The 20,557-nt window shown below is 43.9% G+C and overlaps 1 protein-coding gene across 4 annotated transcripts in view; it reads right to left on the minus strand.

Annotated features, from left to right (window-relative positions):
• Window positions 1-20,557, minus strand: part of LOC140494208 (carotenoid-cleaving dioxygenase, mitochondrial-like) — a 77,197-nt gene that overhangs the window by 34,141 nt on the left and 22,499 nt on the right. For 2 of the 4 annotated variants that reach the window (XM_072593372.1, XM_072593371.1), the window contains exon 1: window positions 15,353-15,560. The exons of 1 other annotated variant lie outside the window; for it this stretch is intronic. In XM_072593372.1, the coding sequence (XP_072449473.1) occupies window positions 15,353-15,455 (103 nt within the window). In that variant the 5' untranslated portion in view covers window positions 15,456-15,560. Of the gene's footprint in view, window positions 1-15,352; window positions 15,561-20,557 lie in introns of those variants that run through there. One more of the 4 variants, XM_072593373.1, reaches the window with a different exon arrangement.

Raw genomic sequence — 20,557 nt, forward strand, 5'->3', positions numbered from 1 at the left:
AAAGACCTGATGGTAGAATCACTATCCTGTTCCTGCTTCCTCTCCAAATGGCAGCAGAGCAGGATTGAGAGACAGTTAGAGGCAATGAGGAATTTACAAGAGCAAGGGGATGTGATGGATGGCAGTTATAGGAAGGTGGAAAAGTTAACTCCAGGAAAGGTAAGAGAGTTTAGGCAGTTAGTGCAGGAGTCATCATTGGCTATCCCTATTTCAAACAGGTATGCTGTTTTGGAAAATGAAGGGGATAATGGATTCTCAGGGGAACATAGCATGAACAGTCAAGTTTCTGGTATTGAGACTGGCTCTAATGCAATGAGAGGTAGGTCGGATTCCAAGAGATCGATTGTGTTAGGGGACTCCCAGAATGGTGTGTTGCTTCCCTGGTGCCAGGAACAAGGATGTCTCAGAGAGTGCGCAGAATGTTCTCAAGGGGGAGAGAGGCCAGCAGGAGGTCATTGTACACACTGGAACCAATGACAAAGGAAGGGAAAAGGTTGAGATTCTGAAGGGAGATTAGAGTGAGATAGGCAGGAATTTAAAAAGGAGGTGCTCAAGATTAGTAATATCTGGATTACTCCCGGTGATATGAATTAGTGAGGGCAGGAATAGAGGGATAATGTAGGTATATAGGAGAAGGATTCACATTTTTGGATCATTGGAAGCTCTTTTGGAGTAGAAGTGACCTGCACAAGAAGGACAAATTGCACCTAAATTGGAAGGGGACTAATATACTGGCAGGGAGATTTGCTAAAGCTGCTTGGGAGGATTTAAATAGTAAGGTGGGGGGCTGGGACCCAGGGAGATAGTGTGGAAAGAGATCAATCTGAGACTGGTATAGTTGAGAACAAAGGTGAGTCAAACAGTCAGGGCAGGCAGGGACAAAGCAGAGAACAAGGTAGGACTGATAAATTAACTGCATTTATTTCAATGCAAGGGGCCTAACGGGGAAGACAGATGAACTCAGGGCATGGTTAGGAACATGGGACTGGGATATCATAGCAATTACAGAAACATGGCTCAGGGATGGACAGGACAGGTGCTTAATGTTCCAGGATACAAATGTTACAAGAAGATCAGAAAGGGAGGCAAGAGAGGTGGAGGAATGGCGTTTTTAATTACAGCTGTACTGAGGGTTGATATTCCCAGAAATACATCCAGAGAAGTTATTTGGGTGGAACTGTGAAATAAGAAAGGGATGATCACCTTATTGGGATTATGTTATAGATCTCCTAATAGTCAGAGGGAAATTGAGGAACAAATTTGTAAGGAGATCTCAGTTATCTGTAAGAATAATAGGGTGATTATGGTAGGGGATTTTAATTTTCCAAACGTAGACTGGGACTGCCATACTGTTAAGGGTTTAGATGGAGAGGAATTTGTTAAGTGTGTACAAGAAAATTTTCTGATTCAATATGTGGATGTACCTACTAGAGAAGGTGCAAAACATGACCTATTCTTGAGAAATAAGGCAGGGCAGGTGACTGAGGTGTCAGTGGGGGAGCACTTTGGGGCCAGCGACCATAATTCTATTAGTTTTAAAATAGTGATGGAAAAGGATAGACCAGATCTAAAAGTTGAAGTTCTAACTTGGAGAAAGGCCAATTTTGAGGTATTAGACAAGAACTTTCAAAAGCTGACTTGGGGCAGATGTTCGCAGGTAAAGGGATGGCTGGAAAATGGGAATCCTTCAGAAATGGGATAACGAGAGTCCAGTGAAAGTATATTCCTGTTAGGGTAAAAGGAAAGGCTGGTAGGTACAGGGAATGCTGGATGACTAAAGAAATTGAGAGTTTAGTTAAGAAAAAGAAGGAAGCATATGTCAGGTATGGACAGGATAAATCGAGTGAATCTTAGAAGAGTATAAAGGCAATAGGAGTATACTTAAGAGAGAAATCAGGAGGGTAAAAAGGGGACATGAGATAGCTTTGTAAATAGAGTTCAGGAGAATCCAAAGGGATTTTACAAAGACATTAAACACAAAAGGGTAACTAGGGAGAGAATAGGACCCGTCAAACATCAGCAAGGCAGCCTTTGTGTGGAGCCGCAGAAAATAGGCGGGATACTAAACAAGTATTTTGCATCAGTAAAAGGATGTGGAAAAGGACATGGAAGATATAGAATCTTAGGGAATAGATGGTGACATCTTGAAAACAGTTGTTATGGGGGATTTTAACATGCAGGTAAAATGACTGGGAGAATCAGGATGGTATTAGACCTCAACAAAGAGACTTAGTGGAGTGCCTCCAGAGATGGATTCTTAGAGCAGCTGGTGCTGGAGCCGACCACGGAGAAGGCAATTCTGGATCTGGTATTGTGCAACGAACCAGAATTGGTCAGAGACCTCGAAGTGAAGGAGTCATTGGGAAGTAGTGACCATAATACATTAAGATTCAATCTGCAATTTGAGAGGGAGTGGGTACAATCTGAAGTGACAATATTTCTGTTGAGTAAAGGGAACTATGGAGCTATGAGGGAGGAGCTGGCCAAAGTTCAATGGTGCAATACCTTAGCAGGGATGACCGTGGAGGAACAATGGTGGATATTTCTGTGTATAATGCAGAAGTTGCAGGATCAGTTCATTCCTAAAAGAAAGAAAGATCCCAGGAGGAGTCATGGGCGGCCGTGGCTGACAAGGGAAGTTAAGAAACATATGAAGTTAAAAGAGAAAAAGTATAACATAGCAAAGATAAGTGGGAAAACGGAGGACTGGGAAGTTTTAAAGAGCAACAGAGGATTACTAAGAAGGAAATACGCAGAGGAAAAATGAGGTACGAAGGTAAACTGACCAATAATATAAAGGAGGATAGTAAAAGCTTTTTTAGGTATGTGCAAGGCAAAAAAATGGTTAGGACTAAAATTGGGCCCTTGAAGACAGAAACAGAGGGAATATATTACTGGGAACGAAGAAATGGCAGAATAATTAAATGGGTACTTCAGATCTGTGTTCACTGGGGAAGACACAAGCAATCTCCCTGAGGTTACAGTGGCTAAAGGACCTGAACTTATGTGAATTTATATTTGCTAGGATTTGGTGTTGGAGAGACTGTTAGGTCTGAAGGTTGATAAGTCCCCGGGGCCTGATGGTCTACATCCCAGGGTACTGAAGGAGGTGGCTCGAGAAATCGTGGATGTGTTGGTGATTATTTTCCAGAGTTCGATAGATTCGGGATCAGTTCCTGCGGATTGGAGGGTGGCTAATGTTATACCACTTTTTAAGAAAGGTGGGAGAGAGAAAGCAGGAAATTATAGACCAGTTAGTCTGACCTCAGTGGTGGGAAAAATGCTGGAGTCTATTATAAAGGATGAAATTAGGACACATCTGGATAGTAGTAACAAGATAGGTCAGAGTCAGCATGGATTTATGAAGGGGAAATCATGCTTGACTAATCTTCTTGAAATTTTTGAGGATGTAACTCTGAAGATGGACGAGGGAGATCCAGTAGATGTAGTGTACCTGGACTTTCAGAAAGCTTTTGATAAAGTCCTACACAGGAGGTTAGTGAGTAAAATTAGGGCACATGGTATTGGGAGCAAAGTACTAGATTGGATTGAAAATTGGTTGGCTGATAGGAAACAAAGGGTAGTGATAAATGGCTCCATTTCGGAATGGCAGGCAGTGACCAGTGGGGTACCGCAGGGATCCGTGCTGGGACCGCAGCTTTTTACAATATATGTTAATGATATAGAAGATGGTATCAGCAATAACCTTAGCAAATTTGCTGATGATACAAAGCTGGGTGGCAGGGTGAAATGTGAGGAGGAAGTTAGGAGATTACAGGGTGACCTGGACAAGTTAGGTGAGTGGTCAGATGCATGGCAGATGCAGTTTAATGTGGATAAATGTATGGTTATCCACTTTGGTGGCAAGAACAGGGAGGCAGATTACTACCTAAATGGAATCAATTTAGGTAAAGGGGCAGTACAGAGAGATCTGGGTGTTCTTGTACACCAGTCAATGAAGGCAAGCATGCAGGTACAGCAGGTAGTGAAGAAGGCTAATAGCATGCTAGCCTTCATAACAAGAGGAATTGAGTATAGAAGCAAAGAAGTGCTTCTGCAGCTATACAGGGCCCTGGTGAGACCACACCTGGAGTACTGTGTGCAGTTCTGGTCTCCAAATTTGAGGAAAGACATTCTAGCTATTGAGGGAGTGCAGCGTAGGTTCACGAGGTCAATTCCTGGAATGGCGGGACTACCTTAGACTGAAAGACTGAAGCGACTGGGCTTGTATATCCTTGAGTTTAGAAGACTGAGAGGGGATCTGATTGAGACATATAAGATTATTAAAGGATTGGACACTCTGGCAGGAGGAAGCATGTTTCCGCTGATGGGTGAGTGCCGAACCAGAGGACAAAGCTTAAAAATACGGGGTAGACCATTTAGGACAGAGATGAGGAGAAACTTCTTCACCCAGAGAGTGGTGGTTGTGTGGAATGCTCTGCCCCAGAGGGCAGTGGAGGCCCAGTCTCTGGATTCATTTAAGAAAGAGTTGGATAGAGCTCTCAAGGGTTATGGAGATAAGGCAGGAAGAGGATACTGATTAGGAATGATCAGCCAAGATCATATTGAATGGCGGTGCAGGCTTGAAGGGCTGAATGGCCTACTCCTGCACCTATTGTGCATTGTCTATTGTCTATTGAAAAATGTCCAGATTACAGAGGAGCAAGTGCTGGACGTCTTGAAATGCAAAAAGGTGGATAATTCCCCAGGACCTGATCAGGTGTACCCGAGAACTCTGTGGGAAGCTAGGCAAGTGATTGCTGGGCCTCTTGCTAAGATATTTGTATCATCTATAGTCACAGGTGAGGTGCCAGAGACTGGACGTTGCCTAACGTGGTGCCACTGTTTAAGAAAGGTGGTAAGGACAAGCCAGGGAACTATAGAGTGAGACTGATTTTGGTGGGCAAGTTATTGGAGGGAATCCTGAGGGACAGGATGCACATGTATTTGGAAAGGCAAGGACTGATTAGAAATAGTCAACATAGCTTTGTGCATGGGAAATCATGTCTCACGAACTTGATTGAGTTTTTTGAAGAAGTAACAAAGAGAATTGATGAGGGCAGAGTGGTAGATATGATTTATATGGACTTCAGTAAGGTGTTTGACAAGGCTCCCCATGGGAAACTGGTTAGCAAGGCTAGATCTCATGGAATACAGGGAGAACTAGTCATTTGGAAACACAACTGGCTCAAAGGTAGAAGACAGAGGGTGGTGATGGAGGCCTGTGACCAGTGGAGTGCCACAAGGATCGGTGCTGGGTCCTCTACTTTTTGTCATTTACATAAGTGATTTGGATGCGAGCATAAGAGGTACAGTTAGTAAGTTTGCAGGTGACACCAAAATTGGAGGTGTAGTGGACAGCGAAGAAGGTTACCTCAGATTACAACAGGATCTTGACCAGATGGGCCAATGGGCTGAGAAGTGGCAGATGGAGTTTAATTCAGATAAATGCGAGGTACTGCATTTTGTGAAAGCAAATCTTAGCAGGACTTATACACTTCATGGTAAGGTCCTAGGGAGTGTTGCTGAACAAAGAGACCTTGGAGTGCAGGTTCATAGCTCCTTGAAAGTGGAGTTGCAGGTAGATAGAATAGTGAAGAAGGTGTTTGGTATGCTTTCCTTTATTAGTCAGAGTATTGAGTACAGGAGTTGGGAGGTCATGTTGCAGCTGTTAGGCCACTGTTGGAAAATTGCATGCAATTCTGGACTCCTTCCTATCGGAAAGATGTTGTGAAATTTGAAAAGGTTCAGAAAAGATTTACAAGGATGTTTCCAGGGTTGGAGGATTTGAGCTGAATTGAATTGAATTGAATTTATTGTCACGTGTACCTAGGCACAGTGAAAAGTTTTGTCTTGTGACCAACACAGGCAGATCACAGAGTTAAAGTCGTATAAATAATTAAATAATAGGTAAACAGCGGCAAAAGCAAAAACACAGGTACAGGCGAATGTTCAGAGTTTGTGAGTCCATTCAGTAGGGTAGAAGCTGTTGTGAAACCAGCTGGTGCATGTGTTCAGGCTTCTGTACCTTCTCCCTGATGGTAGAGGTTGTAGAAAAACATTACCAGGCTGAGATGGATCTTTAAGAATGTTGGCAGCCTTTCCTTGACAGCAGGCCTGGTAGATGGATTCTATAGATGGGAGGTTGGCCTTTGTGATTGTCCGGGCTGAGTTCACCACTCTCTGTAACCGGCTCTGATCTTGAATGGTACAGTTGCCATACTAGGTAGTGATACATCCAGACAGAATGCTCTCGATGATGCACTTATAAAAGTCGGCACAGGTATTCACCATCATGCCAAATTTCCTCAGCTGCCTGAGGAAGAAGAGACGTTGTTGGGCCTTTGTAACCAGTGCTTCCACATGAAGAGTCCAAGAAAGCTTGTTGTGGATGACCAGTCCCAGGAGCTTGACACTCTTCACTTGTTCCACTCTGTGTTGTTAATGTGAAGGGGGGCATGAGTAAATCCTGCTGAATGTCAATAATGAATTCCTTCATTTTGCTGGCATTGAGAGCTAGGTTGTTCTCAGTGCACCATTTTTCCAGGTCTTCCATCTCCCATCTGTTCCCTGTTTCATCGCCACTTGAGATTCAACTGACTATGTGTCATCAGTGAACTTGTAAATGGTATTAGTCTGGTATTTGGCGACACAGTCATGGGTATACAGTGAGTACAGTAGGGGGCAAAGTATACACTCCTGGGGAGCTCCAGTGTTGAGTGTTAGTGAGGATGAAATATTGTCCCCAATCTTCACTGATTGTGACCTGTGGGTCAGGAAACTGAGGATCTAATTGCAGAGAGTGAGGCTTAGTCCGAGATCACTAAGTTTAGTACTCAGTCTCGAAGGGATAATAGTGTTGAAGGTTAACTGTAGTCAATGAATAGGATTCTTATGTAACTGTTCTTGGTGAGAAGATGTTCTAGAGAGGAATGAAAGGCAAGTTATATGGCATCTGACATGTATCTGTTGGATGGTATGCAAATTGGAGTGGGTCAAGAGTAGTGGGGACGCTGGAGTTGATTATTGCTATGACCAGCCTTTCAAAGCCCTTCATGACCACTGAAATTAGGGCCACTGCTATAGGGAGAGGTTCAATAGGCCGGGGCTGTTTTCCCTGGAGCATCGGAGGCTGAGGGGTGACCTTATAGAGGTTTATAAAATCATGAGGGGCATGGATAGGGTAAATAGACAAAATTTTTTCCCTGGGGTTGGGGAGGTGGGGGTGTCCAGAATGAGAGGGCCTGCGTTTAACGTGAGAGTGGAAAGATATAAAAGAGACCTAAGAGGCAACTTTTTCACGCAGAGGGTGGTATGTATATGGAATGATCTGCCAGAGGAAGTGATGGAGGCTAGTACAATTGCAACATTTCAAAGGCATCTGGATGGGTATATGAATAGGAAAGGTTTGGAGGGATAAGGGGCAGATGCTGGCAGGTGGGACTAGATTTTATTGGGATATCTGATCGGCATGGACGAGTTGGACCAAAGGGTCTGTTTCTGTGCTGTATAGCTCTATGACTCTGTGAATCTATGACTCCTCAGCTGAAGCTCATCCAGTGTCCATTTCTTTTCCTTTTTAAAAATTTTTTGCAGTTATTTTCCTTCTTTCTTACTTTCCATCCTTAAGGCTCGAATAAAGTTATTGCTGGAGGCACGGTGGCTCAGTGGTTAGCGCTGCTACCTCACAGCACCTGGGAGCTGAGTTCAATTCCTGCCTTGGGCAGCAGTCTGTGTGGAGTTTGCACATTCTCCCTGTGTCTGTGTGGGTTTCTCCCACAGTCCAAAGATGTGCAGGTTAGGTGAATTGGCCTTGCTAAATTGCTCGTAGTGTTAGGTGCATTAGTCAAAGGGGAATGGGTCTGGATGGTTTGCTCTTTGGAGGGAAGTTGTGGACTTGTTGGGCCAAAGGGCCTGTTTCTTCACTGTCGGCCTTGAGGTGAAGAGGCCAATTGTAGTCTGGAGGCTAAGTACCAGCAGGAAGGAACTATTATTCTTAATGTTAATATTACTTTATTTTTCTTATTTATTTCCAATGATGTTGTACTTTCATACCAGAGATGGCAAGAAGGTTTGTAATGCTGGATTTTTGATTTCTTTACTCCCCTCATCCTTCCCCAAGAATTTGTACTTAAGATTCTATACCTAGGTACATTTGCACCGAATATTTGTAAGCTTAGATTCCCTACAGTGTGGCCCAATCAGTCCACATGAACCCTCTGAAGAGTAACCCACCCAGACCCCTCTGACTAATGCACCTAACACTAATTTAGCATGGCCAATTTCACCTGACTGTGAGTGGGGGGGCGGGGGAACACGCACAGACAGTCACCAAAGGCTGGAATCGAACCTGGGACCCTGGTGCTGTGAGGCTAATCACTGAGCCACCATGTAAACTGTACACGGCAACACATATGACAATAAAGCTCATTCTAATTCAAAGAATGCTGAGCAGACTGATGATTGTGTTACTGATGTTGGGAACTCTGCCAATGAACCAGCAAGAAATAACTACTGTGGAAATGACTGCAGCACATCTTCGCCGACTTGTTAGTCTCAGTTGATCAAACTCACACTCTCTCTCCAGAGTCTATCGATAAAGTAAAATCGTTGCTGTTCACACTGACCCTCATATTCGAACCTGAAACCTCGATGTAACCTTTTTTTCCCAACCGTGCTTTTTTTGTCAATCTTTGTTTGATTTTTATACATTGGCACCATGGAGAAAACGTTTTTAATTGTAGCAAAATTTGCAGCGTCGGTGCTGTAGGCCTAAATTGGACGGGAGTTCGTGTTGCAGAGTGAGAGAGAGAGAGAGAGAGGGGACAGAGAGAGAGAGGACAGAGATGCTGAGTGTAAACTGGTGTCAGGAGGAGACAGTGTTCGGGTAAAGGGAACATTACAAGGTATAAGGACCAGCTGAGGTCTGCAGGAAGCATTCCTCCATGTCCATAACCAGTACTTTAAAAACAATCATCTCATGAAGCCTATTCCCAGTCGCTGAGTTTAACGAAGCGTGTTAAAATTTGTTTTTAAAACAAAACAGAATGACTGCTGAACTGAAAAGCGGAACATTGGAGGAACCGATTTTTTTTCTGACTTCACATTACAGCCTCTCATCTTACTCGGAGGTTGCCTTCAGGATAAAATTGCACGTATGTGCGTTTTCCCTGATACACTTTGATAGAAGCAAAACATATTTTATCGAAACCTTACATCACAACGTCTCAATTAAATCTGTCGTGACCGACTTTTCAAAATAAAAGCCCTGGCAGTGTTGCTGAAATGCTCACCTTCTGACGCACACAAATATCCTGTTCCTCACATAATGCTTTAAAAATAAAACGCATATTGGTACGTGTTTGTAAATTTGCTTCATCTTTTAGTTGAATTTCTCAGCATTGGTTCAATTAAAAAGAAAATAAATTGTCCAGTCAGGCCTGTACTTTATAAGCTTAAAATGAGAGATTCAAACATGTGCTATCTCTCTGCAACAATTAAAATAGTCGAATATCAGATTGCTGCTGTTAGGGGTCTAGAAACATTCATGCCTGATTTTAATCTTATATTGATAAGATATAGGGGCAGAATTAGGCCATTCGGCCCATCGACCCTGCTCCACTATTCGATCATGGCTGATATGCTCCTCACCCTCATTCTCCTGCCTTCTCTCCATATCCCTTCAACCCATCACCAATCAAAAATCTGTCTAACTCCTCCCTCAATTTACTCACTATCTCAGAATCCACTGCACTTTGGGGTAGTGAATTCCACAGATTCACAACCCTTTGGGAGAAGTAGTCTCTCTGTTTTAAATTTGCTGCCCCTTATCCGAAGACTATGACCTCTCGTCCTAGAATGCCCCACAAGAGGAAGCATCCGCTCTATGTCTATCTTAGCCACACCTTTTATCATCTTGAATATCCCCTTTTGATCTCTCCTCCTTCTTCTCAATTCCAGACAGTATAAGCCTTTGTGCTGCAAGATGATTCTTATGGCCACAACTAAGAGGCACCACGTTGATGGGACATAGAGGACAGCCAACTCAATAATCTACTGCCAAATCTAGTTGCACTATCAGTTCCTGTTCTCCTGCTATCACATCTTTAAAAGGTCTGGGCCACAAGACTGTACATTATTCTAGGAGTATCCTGGAATGCAATCCTGGATTCCTTATTAGACTGCAAGTCATCTTCTTGAATCTCTCCCTCCTATCTTCACCACCCACACCTCCAACAATTGGAAGAGCTCATGGTCTTTCTTCATTGTTAAGATTTAAACTTCTCGTGTATATTTCCATTCAATATGATTGATCTTTGGCCACAGCTCCACTTTGCGGATTGTTCCCTAAATTCTCTGAGGGATCCTAACCTCACTTGAATATACTCAATGACAGATCACCTACAATATTCTAGGGTTGAGAATTCCCAAAAAGAAGAAATTCTAAAATGAAGAAATTTCCCTTTATCTCAGTCTAAAATAATCTTTCACTTATTCTGAGGGTCTGCCCTCATATTCTCAAATCCCTAACCAATGCAGCAAACCTCTCTCAATATCTAATCTACCAAATTCCTTCATAATTTTGTGTTTCATGAGAGCACCTCATGTCCTTCCAAAACCTTAAGAGTACAAGACCAATTTACAGAGCACTTCATTATAAGACAACTTCTCATCTCAGTGAACACTGAGAATTACCAGTCAGCTGCCACTGCCACTTCCCTTCTTTCCACTAAAACAATGGGACAAACTTATTGGAGGTCTCTTCCTACTGAGCCTCGAACTCGCGTATCCCTCTCGATCTACCCTGTCTCCCCTTAAGGCCTCACTATGTTTAACTTGTTAATGAGATCTGCCTCCTGCTCCCTTGACCATATTCCCATTAATTTGCATAAGATCATAAGAAATAGGAACAGGGGTAGGCCATTCAGCCCATTAGCTTGTTTTGCCTCCTTTAGGATCACGACTGATCCAACGTTCTTCAAATCCACTTTCCGGCATTTTCCACATAGCTTTTGATTCCCTTGCTGATCGAGAATTTACCTATCACATCCTTAAAAGGTCTGGGCCACTCAAATTCTCTTCATTAGCTGTCAATGGTTTTCTCGCCTCCAGTACCCCCTCTTTCAAATCTGTTGGTATCATCCGATTGCTGATCGACACTCACCTTGCTGAATGACTGATAAATGCCCAGCATTTGACAAATTTTAAACTATACCGACAGAGCAATAGGACTTGTCTTCCATTTGGTCAGAGCTACAATGTGATTTTCGCAAATTATGAATTTCTATTGCATTAATTTGGTGGGGGGGGGGGCGGGGCACGGTGGCACAGTGGTTAGCACTGCCACATCATAGTGCCAGGGACCCAGGTTCAATTCCCACCTCAGGCGACTCTGTGTAGAGTTTGCATGTTCTCCCTGTGTCTGCGTGGGTTTACTCCAGTTTCCTCCCACAATCCAAAAATGTGCAGGTTAGGTGAATTGGCCATGCTAAATTGCCCATAGTGTTAGAAGAATGGGTCTGGGTGGGTTACAGGTCGGTGTGGACTTGTTGGGCCAAAGGGCCTATTTCCACACTGTAAGTAATCTAATTGTTATGTGAATATAAAATAATTTCTTTGCAGAGGTAAAAAATTTGATTAAGGAGTCTATGGGGTTGGATCGCATTGCTGATTTTCCATTCAACATGTACTATTCCCCCATTCTAAGTAAACAACTATTGGTGTTACAAGCAGAAAATTTGCAACCATCCAAAGTTTTGGTTTTAGTTGCAATTCAAAATAGTAAGTATTTAAATGTTCCAAAAATGTATAGTGTATGCAGTAGTCTAATATTGAGACCATTTTTGGATTTATTTTAGGCCCTCTTATTTAATCATCTTTCTCATCTGAGAATTGATCTCTGTAACATTTCAACTGAAGGTTTTCAGAACAAATTGTGAGAGTATAATCACATTGTGATCTGAAACTCTTTACCATTTTGTGGATAAGATCACTTTAAATCTAATCATAAAAAGGATAAACATGTCATTGGTAGGAGTTATTACCAGATGACTTTCTCATGGTTTTTTTCAATTCCCTCTCCTCAGCATTTGTCACAACACACTTAAAATGTTAAAGGACTATCAGACAGTAATATTTTCTTGAACTACAACTTCCTCTAGCAAAATATTATGCGTTCAGCCCTTGTTAGACCCACCATACCCTTGCTGCCATTTTCATCTTTTAAGTCAGCGCTGTACATTAATTTTGCAATATGGGCTTCTTACCTGACCCAAACTTGACTATCTGACTCCACTTCTCTTTGACGATTACCAATTTCCACATCCGCAATATTGCCTACCACATACTATTACTGCTGAAAGCCTCATTCATGTCTGTCATATCCAGTGTCTCCTAATCAGATTCCTACCTTTTATTTTCCATATATTTTGGTTAATCAAAAATTGTGGTTTACCTTTCACCGAGTCTAATTCAATTCATTAATTCATTAAGGGTGGCACGGTAGCTCAGTGGTTAGCACTGCTGCCTCACAGCATCAGGGTCCCAGGTTCAATTCCAGCCTTGGATGACTGTGTAGAGTTTGTACATTCTCCCCATGTCTGTGTGGGTTTCCTCTGGGTGCTCTGGTTTCCTCCCACAGTCCAAAGATGTGCAGGTCAAGTGAATTGGCCATGCTAAATTCCCCATAGTGTTAGGTGCATTAGTCAGAGGGGAATGGGACTGCGTGGGTTATTCTGCGGATGGTCAGTGTGGACTTGTTAGGCTGAAGGGCCTGTTTCTACACCATAGGGAATCTAAACTCTGCCCTAAATAATCTATATTACCTTCCAACATTTCCCCCATGTGTTTAAATCTTTATATTGCCTTTCCATCCTCCATTCATCTCTTTAATTTACTTCAGTCTATTAATCTTCCCCTTCCTCTCAACTTTATATTCCCTACTTTAATTTCATAAATGTCTTATTTTTGTCCTATCATTTGCAGACATGTAAATAGCCACATGACCTCTGTACTCTGTAATTCCCTTCATAAATTCTTCTGTTTCCACATGTTCCTCTTCTCCTTTAAGACAGTTTTTAAATCCACTTCTTTAATAAACTTCTGATCCTCCAATGTAATATCTCCATCTTCAGCTCAGTATAAATAATTTAATTTGGCCCTGTTATCTTTCTCCATTAAAAAAGAATCAAATTGTTCTTTGCCATCACCAACACTTGCAACTAGTTTTAGTGGCTATCTGCAATTACATAGTTCACCTAATATTTTAATTATTTTTTTGTGCTTTTTAATTATCAAAAAACTTTATTCTCTGGCTAGAGTCCATCCCATTCACTAGCAACTGCCTGAAGCTGATCCAGTCATTTTGCAGACTGGCTATTCTGTTTGACAAACAGCACAAGGTTTCATGCATATTGCTACTAGAATCTCCTAGAGCCAACATCAACAATTCACCTGACTTACCCCTTGCCTCAGTTTACATGTTGCTGATATCATCACCCATGCCTTTGTTACCTTAGGGTTTAGCTATTCTGTTGCACCTCTATATGGAGGATGGAAACATAATGTAAGGATTTAAACATAAAGGTCAAATATTGGGGGAAAATGGCAGCCCTTATAGATTATTAAGGGTAGAATTAGTGAATTGAGTTAGACTTGGTGAAAGATAAACAATTTTTGATTAATCAAAATGTATGAAAAATAAAAGATAGGAATCTGAATAGGATAGCATTTCAATAGTTGAGACTGGATATGACAGTCATGGATAAGGCTTTCAGCAGCAATAATATGAATCTATTTTATCGACTGAAAATTTAAGATTATTTGAAACTTTTCTATATGGGTAGCACAGTGGTTAGCACTGCTGCCTCACAGCAGCAGGGTCCCAGGTTCGATTCCAGCCTCAGGCCACTGTCTGTGTGGAGTTTCACATTCTCCCTGTCTGTGTGGGTTTCCTCCCACAGTCCAAAGATGTACAGGTCAGGTGAATTGGCCATGTTAAATTGCCCTTGGTGTTAGGTGCTTTAGTCAGTGGGAAATGGGTCTGGACGGGTCACTCTTAGGAGGGTCAGTGTGGACTGGTTGGGCCGAAGGGCCTGTTTCCACACTGCAGGAAATCTAATCTAACTGTCTGTGTGGAGTTTGCATGTTCTCTCTGTGTCTGCGTGAGTTTCCTCCCACAATCCAAAAATGTGCAGGTTAGATGGATTGTCCATGACAAATGCGGGGTTGTGGAAGTTAGATCTGGCCGGATGCTCTTCCGAGGGTTGGTGCAGACCCAATGGGCCAAATGGCCTTTATCTGCACAGTAGGGATTCTATGCTTTAACTCATAGCAAATCGCACTTCCTGTCTCCCTTTACTTGCCAATTAAAATTAGTTCCTGGATAAGCTGCACTCTGACTTCAAAGTTGTCTCACTTGTTTACAAATCCACCTGAGGCCGTGCCCCTCTATTTCCATAATCTCCTCTTGCCACACAATTCTCTGAGATCTCTTGTGCTCCCCAAACTCTGGATTCCTGAGAATTCTCAAATTTTAATTGCTCCAGTGTTGATGCCGATCTTCAACTGCCAAGACCCAAAGTTCTTAAATTACCTTCCGACACCTCTCTATCTTCCAACCTCGATTTCCTCATTTAACATGTTTCTTAAAACTAGTGGTCTGATCAAAAATTTCTTGATCTGGCCTCATTTCATGTAATGCAGTTTGATAACTTCTAACTACTGGGAGGTGATGGCTAGACAGTGTTATCACCAAAGGATTAATCTACAAGCTTTCGCTAAATGTTCTGGGGACCTGGGTTCAATTCCTGATTTGGTGGAATCTGAAATCAGTAAAGAATCTGGAATTAAGCGTCTAAAATTACTGCAAAGTTATTGCTAATTGTCAGGAAAACCCCATCATGCCTTTAAAGTGATAAAACTGCCATCCTTAACCAGGCGGACAATTAGCGATGGGCAAAGAATGTTGGCGTAGCCGGAGACGGCCATATCCTGTGAGTGAATTTTAAAAATGCCTTAAGATATTTCATTTCCATAAAAGTGCCATATGAATGCAATTTGTTGATAATACATTAAATCTAACAAACGTGGAAGGGATTTATTTAAAATCATATCATCAAGCTTTCGTTTCATTTTATCCTTCATTTAAATAAGTAATCCAAAGCACAAAAGATTCTGTTGTTCTCGAGTTGCACTTGTATCAAATTTCAGTACACCAGAATTTACTATGTTGCATTGTAAAGATTAACTGTATAAACACAGAAACAGAAACAACACATGCAAAACTCACAAGTTATTTTTGTACTTTTATAAAATCAATTTCCACTTTAAAATTAAACCATGCCTTGTTTACCTGGCAAATCCCTCCATGCCGTGGAAATAACATTCATAAAGTCGTCCATTATAATCCAGAAAAACTGTAGGAATATTTTCCCCATGACAAGGAGAATATCCATCCGTCAATTCCTTCTTTTGCCGACAAACAAGTCAATATTTTCAATTATTTATTTCTGTCGGATTTTGTTACGAGCTGTAAGACTGTGCCCGGAGTCAGAAGCTTATGCAATGACAGTAAAAGTGTCAAAATAAAAGTGCCCAACCAGATTAGTTTGCTCCTATTGCCTATCACACTGAGAAATGCTAATTACATAATAGGAGCAGGAGTAGGACATCTAGCCCTTTGAGGCTGTTCCGCCATTAAATAAGAGCATGATTGGCAGAGAGGTAATATCTATTCCAACAAGCCCTGATGAACCTATCCAACAGTCACTGCATCAGAAGTCAGATCAGTTTTCCTTCATGTGAATCCAAGGAAAGCGATGGAACCAGGCAGAGTACCAGGTCATGCACTCAGAGTATGAGCAGATCAACTGGCAGAGGTCTTCTCAGATACCTTCAACCGCTCCCTGCAGCAGGCCACTGTCCCTGCCTGTTTCAAGAGGGCCAACGTCAACCCTGTGTCTAAGAAGGCTCATACAACATATCTCAATGACTACTGCCCAGTGGCCCTAACTTCAGTGGTAATGAAGTGCTTTGAAAGGCAGGTCATGGCAATAATCAACTCCAGCCTCCCCACTACTCTTGACCCATTACAATTTGCCTATCGGACCAACAGATCCACGCCAGATGCTGTATCACTTGCCCTTCACTCCTCCCTAGAACATCTTGACATCAAGAACAACTACGTAAGAATCTTACTCATTGACTACAGTTCAGCCTTCAACACTAGCAAGGTTGAGGTTCTGGATGTAGGTTTGCTCGCTGAGCTGGAAGGTTCATTTTTAGACATTTTGTCATCATACTAAGTAACATCTTCAGTGAGCCTCTGGACAAAGCACTACTGATGATTCCTGCTTTCTATTTATATGTTTGGGTTTCTTTAGATTGGTGATGTCATTTCCTATGGTGATGTCATTTCCCATTCTTTTTCTCAGGGGGTAGTAAATTGAGTCCAAGTCAATGTGTTTGTTGATAGAGTTCTGGTTGGAATGCCATGCTTCTAGGAATTCTCATGCGTGTCTCTATTTGGCTTGTCCTAGGATGGATGTGTTGTCCCAGTCGAAGTGGTGTCCTTCCTCATCTGTATGTAAGGATACCAGTGACACAAAACGACATGACCCTGTATCACTAACCTATTGGGCAAATTTCTCCAACAGTCTGGCATTAGTCGGCAGGCCCTTTTTTTGTCTCAACAGGGTAAGCAAACCATACATTTTAAATTTATCCCGATTGGTACTTGGCGGCCAGCCCTGCCCAGCAGGTCAGACCAGAGAAAGGCTGGACAACTGCGGAGGGTGGCCACAATTCCAATCTGTGGCGAATTGGCTTCACCTACTGTAATTCGGAAATTGAGTAATGACCCTGGCCTGGGGAGGTGGGCACTTGGCCTGAGGAGGTAGTCTGGTAAGCAGCTAAGTTAATTTTCAAATTTAACTAATTGGCAGCCAGCTGCTTCTGAAATTTGGAACGTGACTAATGACTCTGGCCTGTGGAGGTGAGCACTTGGCTCCTAATTGTTGACTGATTTTTAAGCTGCCACAACTGGGCCTGAGGAGGTGGTCTGGTGGGAAAGTGAGTTAACTAGCAGCCGGTAATTCGGTACTAAACAGCATTGTCTAGGCTTGTGGAAGTCGTCACCTGTGCTAAACTAATTACCTGAAATTTTACAAAAACCTTAATTTAGACCACGCGTGATTCACCTGGAGTCAGAACTACTGCCACCAACCTGTTCTAGCCAGGAGAAAGTCAGTCAGGTAGAGAAAGTTAGGCACAGTACAGGAGAGACCACTCATTAAATTCTCGCTTTACTACTGATACATTCAGCTCGAACAACATTGACTCGGGCCCAGCTGTGTTGTCCTGTCCTATGATTTGTTTTGGGTGTGTCTGCTTGTTCTGTGCTTACTGAGTGCTGCTTTGTCAATTTTAGGTGTCCCATCTAGTTGTAAGGAGAAAGTGGGGACTGCAGATGCTGGAGATCAGAGCTGAAAATGTGTTTCCTGAAGAAGAAGGGCTTATGCCCGAAACGTCGATTCTTCTGTTCCTTGGATGCTGCCAGACCTGCTGCGCTTTTCCAGCAACACATTTTCAGCTCCCATCTGGCTGTGTTCATTCAGCGCTGAAGTGTTTATTTACTTTTTTTCATTTTGTTTTTTTTCCAAGTTCTTAAGAGCCAGCTCTCAGTGACCAGAACCTCTGACACTCCCATTTATTTTTTTTTGGTAGTATTTATTTTTTCCCCAGCACCCATTGGTGTGTGTGTGTGCAGGTGTGAGACACAGTGAGAGACACAAAGTGCATAAATCTTTTTTCAATTTCCACCACCAGGAAGATAGGAAAACACCCGAGTGGCCAGTGACAAGCACTGCCCTTCACATCAAAGGGCAATGCTGTGTGATCAAACCAGTGAAGGGGAGGGCAGGGACTAAATCAAAATAGAGTTGGAGGGGGAAATAATGCACTCCACTCCCTGCGGCGCCCACCTCTCCCTGAACAACTCCAGGGTGTTGGTGGACACCGCGTGCTCCTTCTCCAAGGACACCCAGGCTCTAACGTAACCGCGGAAGAGGGGCAGGCAGTCAGCCCTAACGACCCCCTCCTCGGCCCACTGCCTGGACCTGTTGATGGCCAGTTTGGCCAGGCCCAGGAGCAGACCCACGAGGAGGTCTTCAGACTTGCCATCCCTCCTCCGTACCGGGTGCCCGAAGATCAGGAGCGTGGGACTGAAGTGCAACCAAAAGCAGAGGAGGAGGTTTTTAAGAAAATCAAAAAGGGAGTGCAAACGCCCACACCCAATATATACATGGTCCACTGACTCCACAGCGCCACAGAACAAGCAGTTGGGCTGGGAGTCCATGAACCACTGCAATCTGCGGTTGCAGGGGACTGCTGCGTGCAGCACCCTCCACCCCAGATCCCCGAGAGAAAGGGGGAGGACTTCCACATAGAGAGCCCTCCACTGGGGATCCCCACCGCCTGGTGGCAAATGGGCACGCCAAGGCGTGTCCGGACGGTGGATGAGGGAGAAGAGGTGGACGGTGTGCAGCAGCTGTCTATGAAATGTTTGTTTACTTTGTGGTCAGCGATTACACACTTGAGTAACTTTTATTGCCTAACCTGTCAATCACTCACTGCCTGTGTTCTGTTAGCTCTCTATCTTTTTTTTCCCCCTCAAAACCTAATACAGCACTTAGAAATCATCCCAAGACGTCCAGTACACCATAGGGGCATGGACATCCACCGTCTGCCGGGAGATGCCAGCTGTGGGAGCTGGGCAACTCCAACCACATGGTGAGAATGGCCCAGGGCTGAAAATGAACAAGAGTACCCAGAAAAGGCACGGTAAATACGTTGACTGCAAGAACAAGGTAGGAGATGCTCTTGTTACACCTGGGTCACTAGCAGACACTGTGCTAAAATACACAGGGGACAGCCGTTACGTTATCCCCTTTACAAGAGACCTTTATACCTGGTCCCATGGGAACTGGTCATATGGGGAGGGGGTCCTTCAAAATTGATAAACTTGATTACTGGACCATAGCCATTACAGTGGAGCATGGAGATTCCTCATGGGACACTGTCTACATATTGCAATGTCTTGCAAAGTTTCGTGACATTGCCAACACCACCAGCCCCCTAAAGTTAAAGGCCGCAGCAATAAAAACCCGACTGCGGAGACCCCTACCACGCCTGGTCCTGTCCCACCATCCCTACCCACATTCTTCTTGACCCATTCCTTTCCCTGTTATCAATGGCCCCTTCACCCCCCACTTTATCTTTCCTCTGCAGGGTGATACTGACAGGATGCTTTGTGTGTCAGTTTCACTGTGCAGCTTCTGGCCCACAGGAACCGGCATCTGCACATGCTGCACTCGCTGACCCCCATCTCACCCTTCGTTCCCTGCTAGCACTCACTGGCCTGTACTTTGTGGGACCACAGGGAGTGGCAGCAGAGGTACAGCTTGACAAGCAACCTGTTCTGCAGCAGCCCGACGGCTGTTCCATACATTCCCCATATTGTTAAGAGCCCAGGGGTGCCTAAGGATTTAGGCCACATGATGGTGCACCTAAAGGGGCACCCCCTCCACTTCACATCCCTCGGGCAAACCCCCACCCTCCTAGTAGAGATTGCCCAACTTGAGCAGAAAGCGTTCTGTGTGCTCCTGCAACACTCCAGGCTACATTCACCAAGCTAGCCTCAGACACTACCCCCTCCTACGAGAACCCCCTATTGTTAGCAGACCTCCTGACTTCACTATGGGCGCAACACCTCAACCACGCAGGCCAGGTGAAGTCTGCCCCACCACACGTTGTCACACTGAAACAAGGAGCCATCCTGCCATCTATACGACAATACCCACTGTCCCCGGCAGCAGTAGAAGGCATCAAATCAGTGATTGACTCCCTATAGCAGGCTATCCTAGTTCCACCAGCAGGAGCATTAGTGCTACACACGACCAAGTCAAGGCTGCGTTGCCCACACCCCAATCAGTGCCCATTCATCCGTTCCGACCCAGGGACTATGTCATGATTAAATCACTAGAAAAAGAGTCTCCCCCACGTGGAAAGGCCCATACCTGATCCTAATGACGAACCGGACTGCTGTAAAACTGGAAGGACGGCCCGAATGGACACATGCCACCCACTGCAAGAAGGCTCCACGACCAATGAACAGGGACCACACAGAGGAAGACACCACTCCGACCACCGAGGATGGATCCAACTGCTCGTGACAGCCAACACCATCAGCGCCCTCGGCCTGATCCGTCTGACCAACACACTGTGGCTTGCTGGTAAAAAGGGACAAGGAGCAGCATGTTTCACAACCCACCGTGACTTACGGGCCAACACCTTCCTCAAAATGGTCCATGGGTATTCCCAGCAATTTAATCTGACCCACTGCTGGGTCTGCACTAGGGTGCCTATCCACTCTCACGGGGGAATTCCCTTAGCCTCAATCCCCTTAAACATCTCTGACATGGCGGAGTGGTGGCTAGACCCAGACTGACCCCCTGAAGTTACCACACTGGCCATGCCCAACTATGGGGACAACAGCCCA

Source organism: Chiloscyllium punctatum, chromosome 23 (assembly GCF_047496795.1).
Source record: "Chiloscyllium punctatum isolate Juve2018m chromosome 23, sChiPun1.3, whole genome shotgun sequence".
In the NCBI taxonomy this organism is placed as follows: Eukaryota; Metazoa; Chordata; class Chondrichthyes; order Orectolobiformes; family Hemiscylliidae; genus Chiloscyllium; species Chiloscyllium punctatum.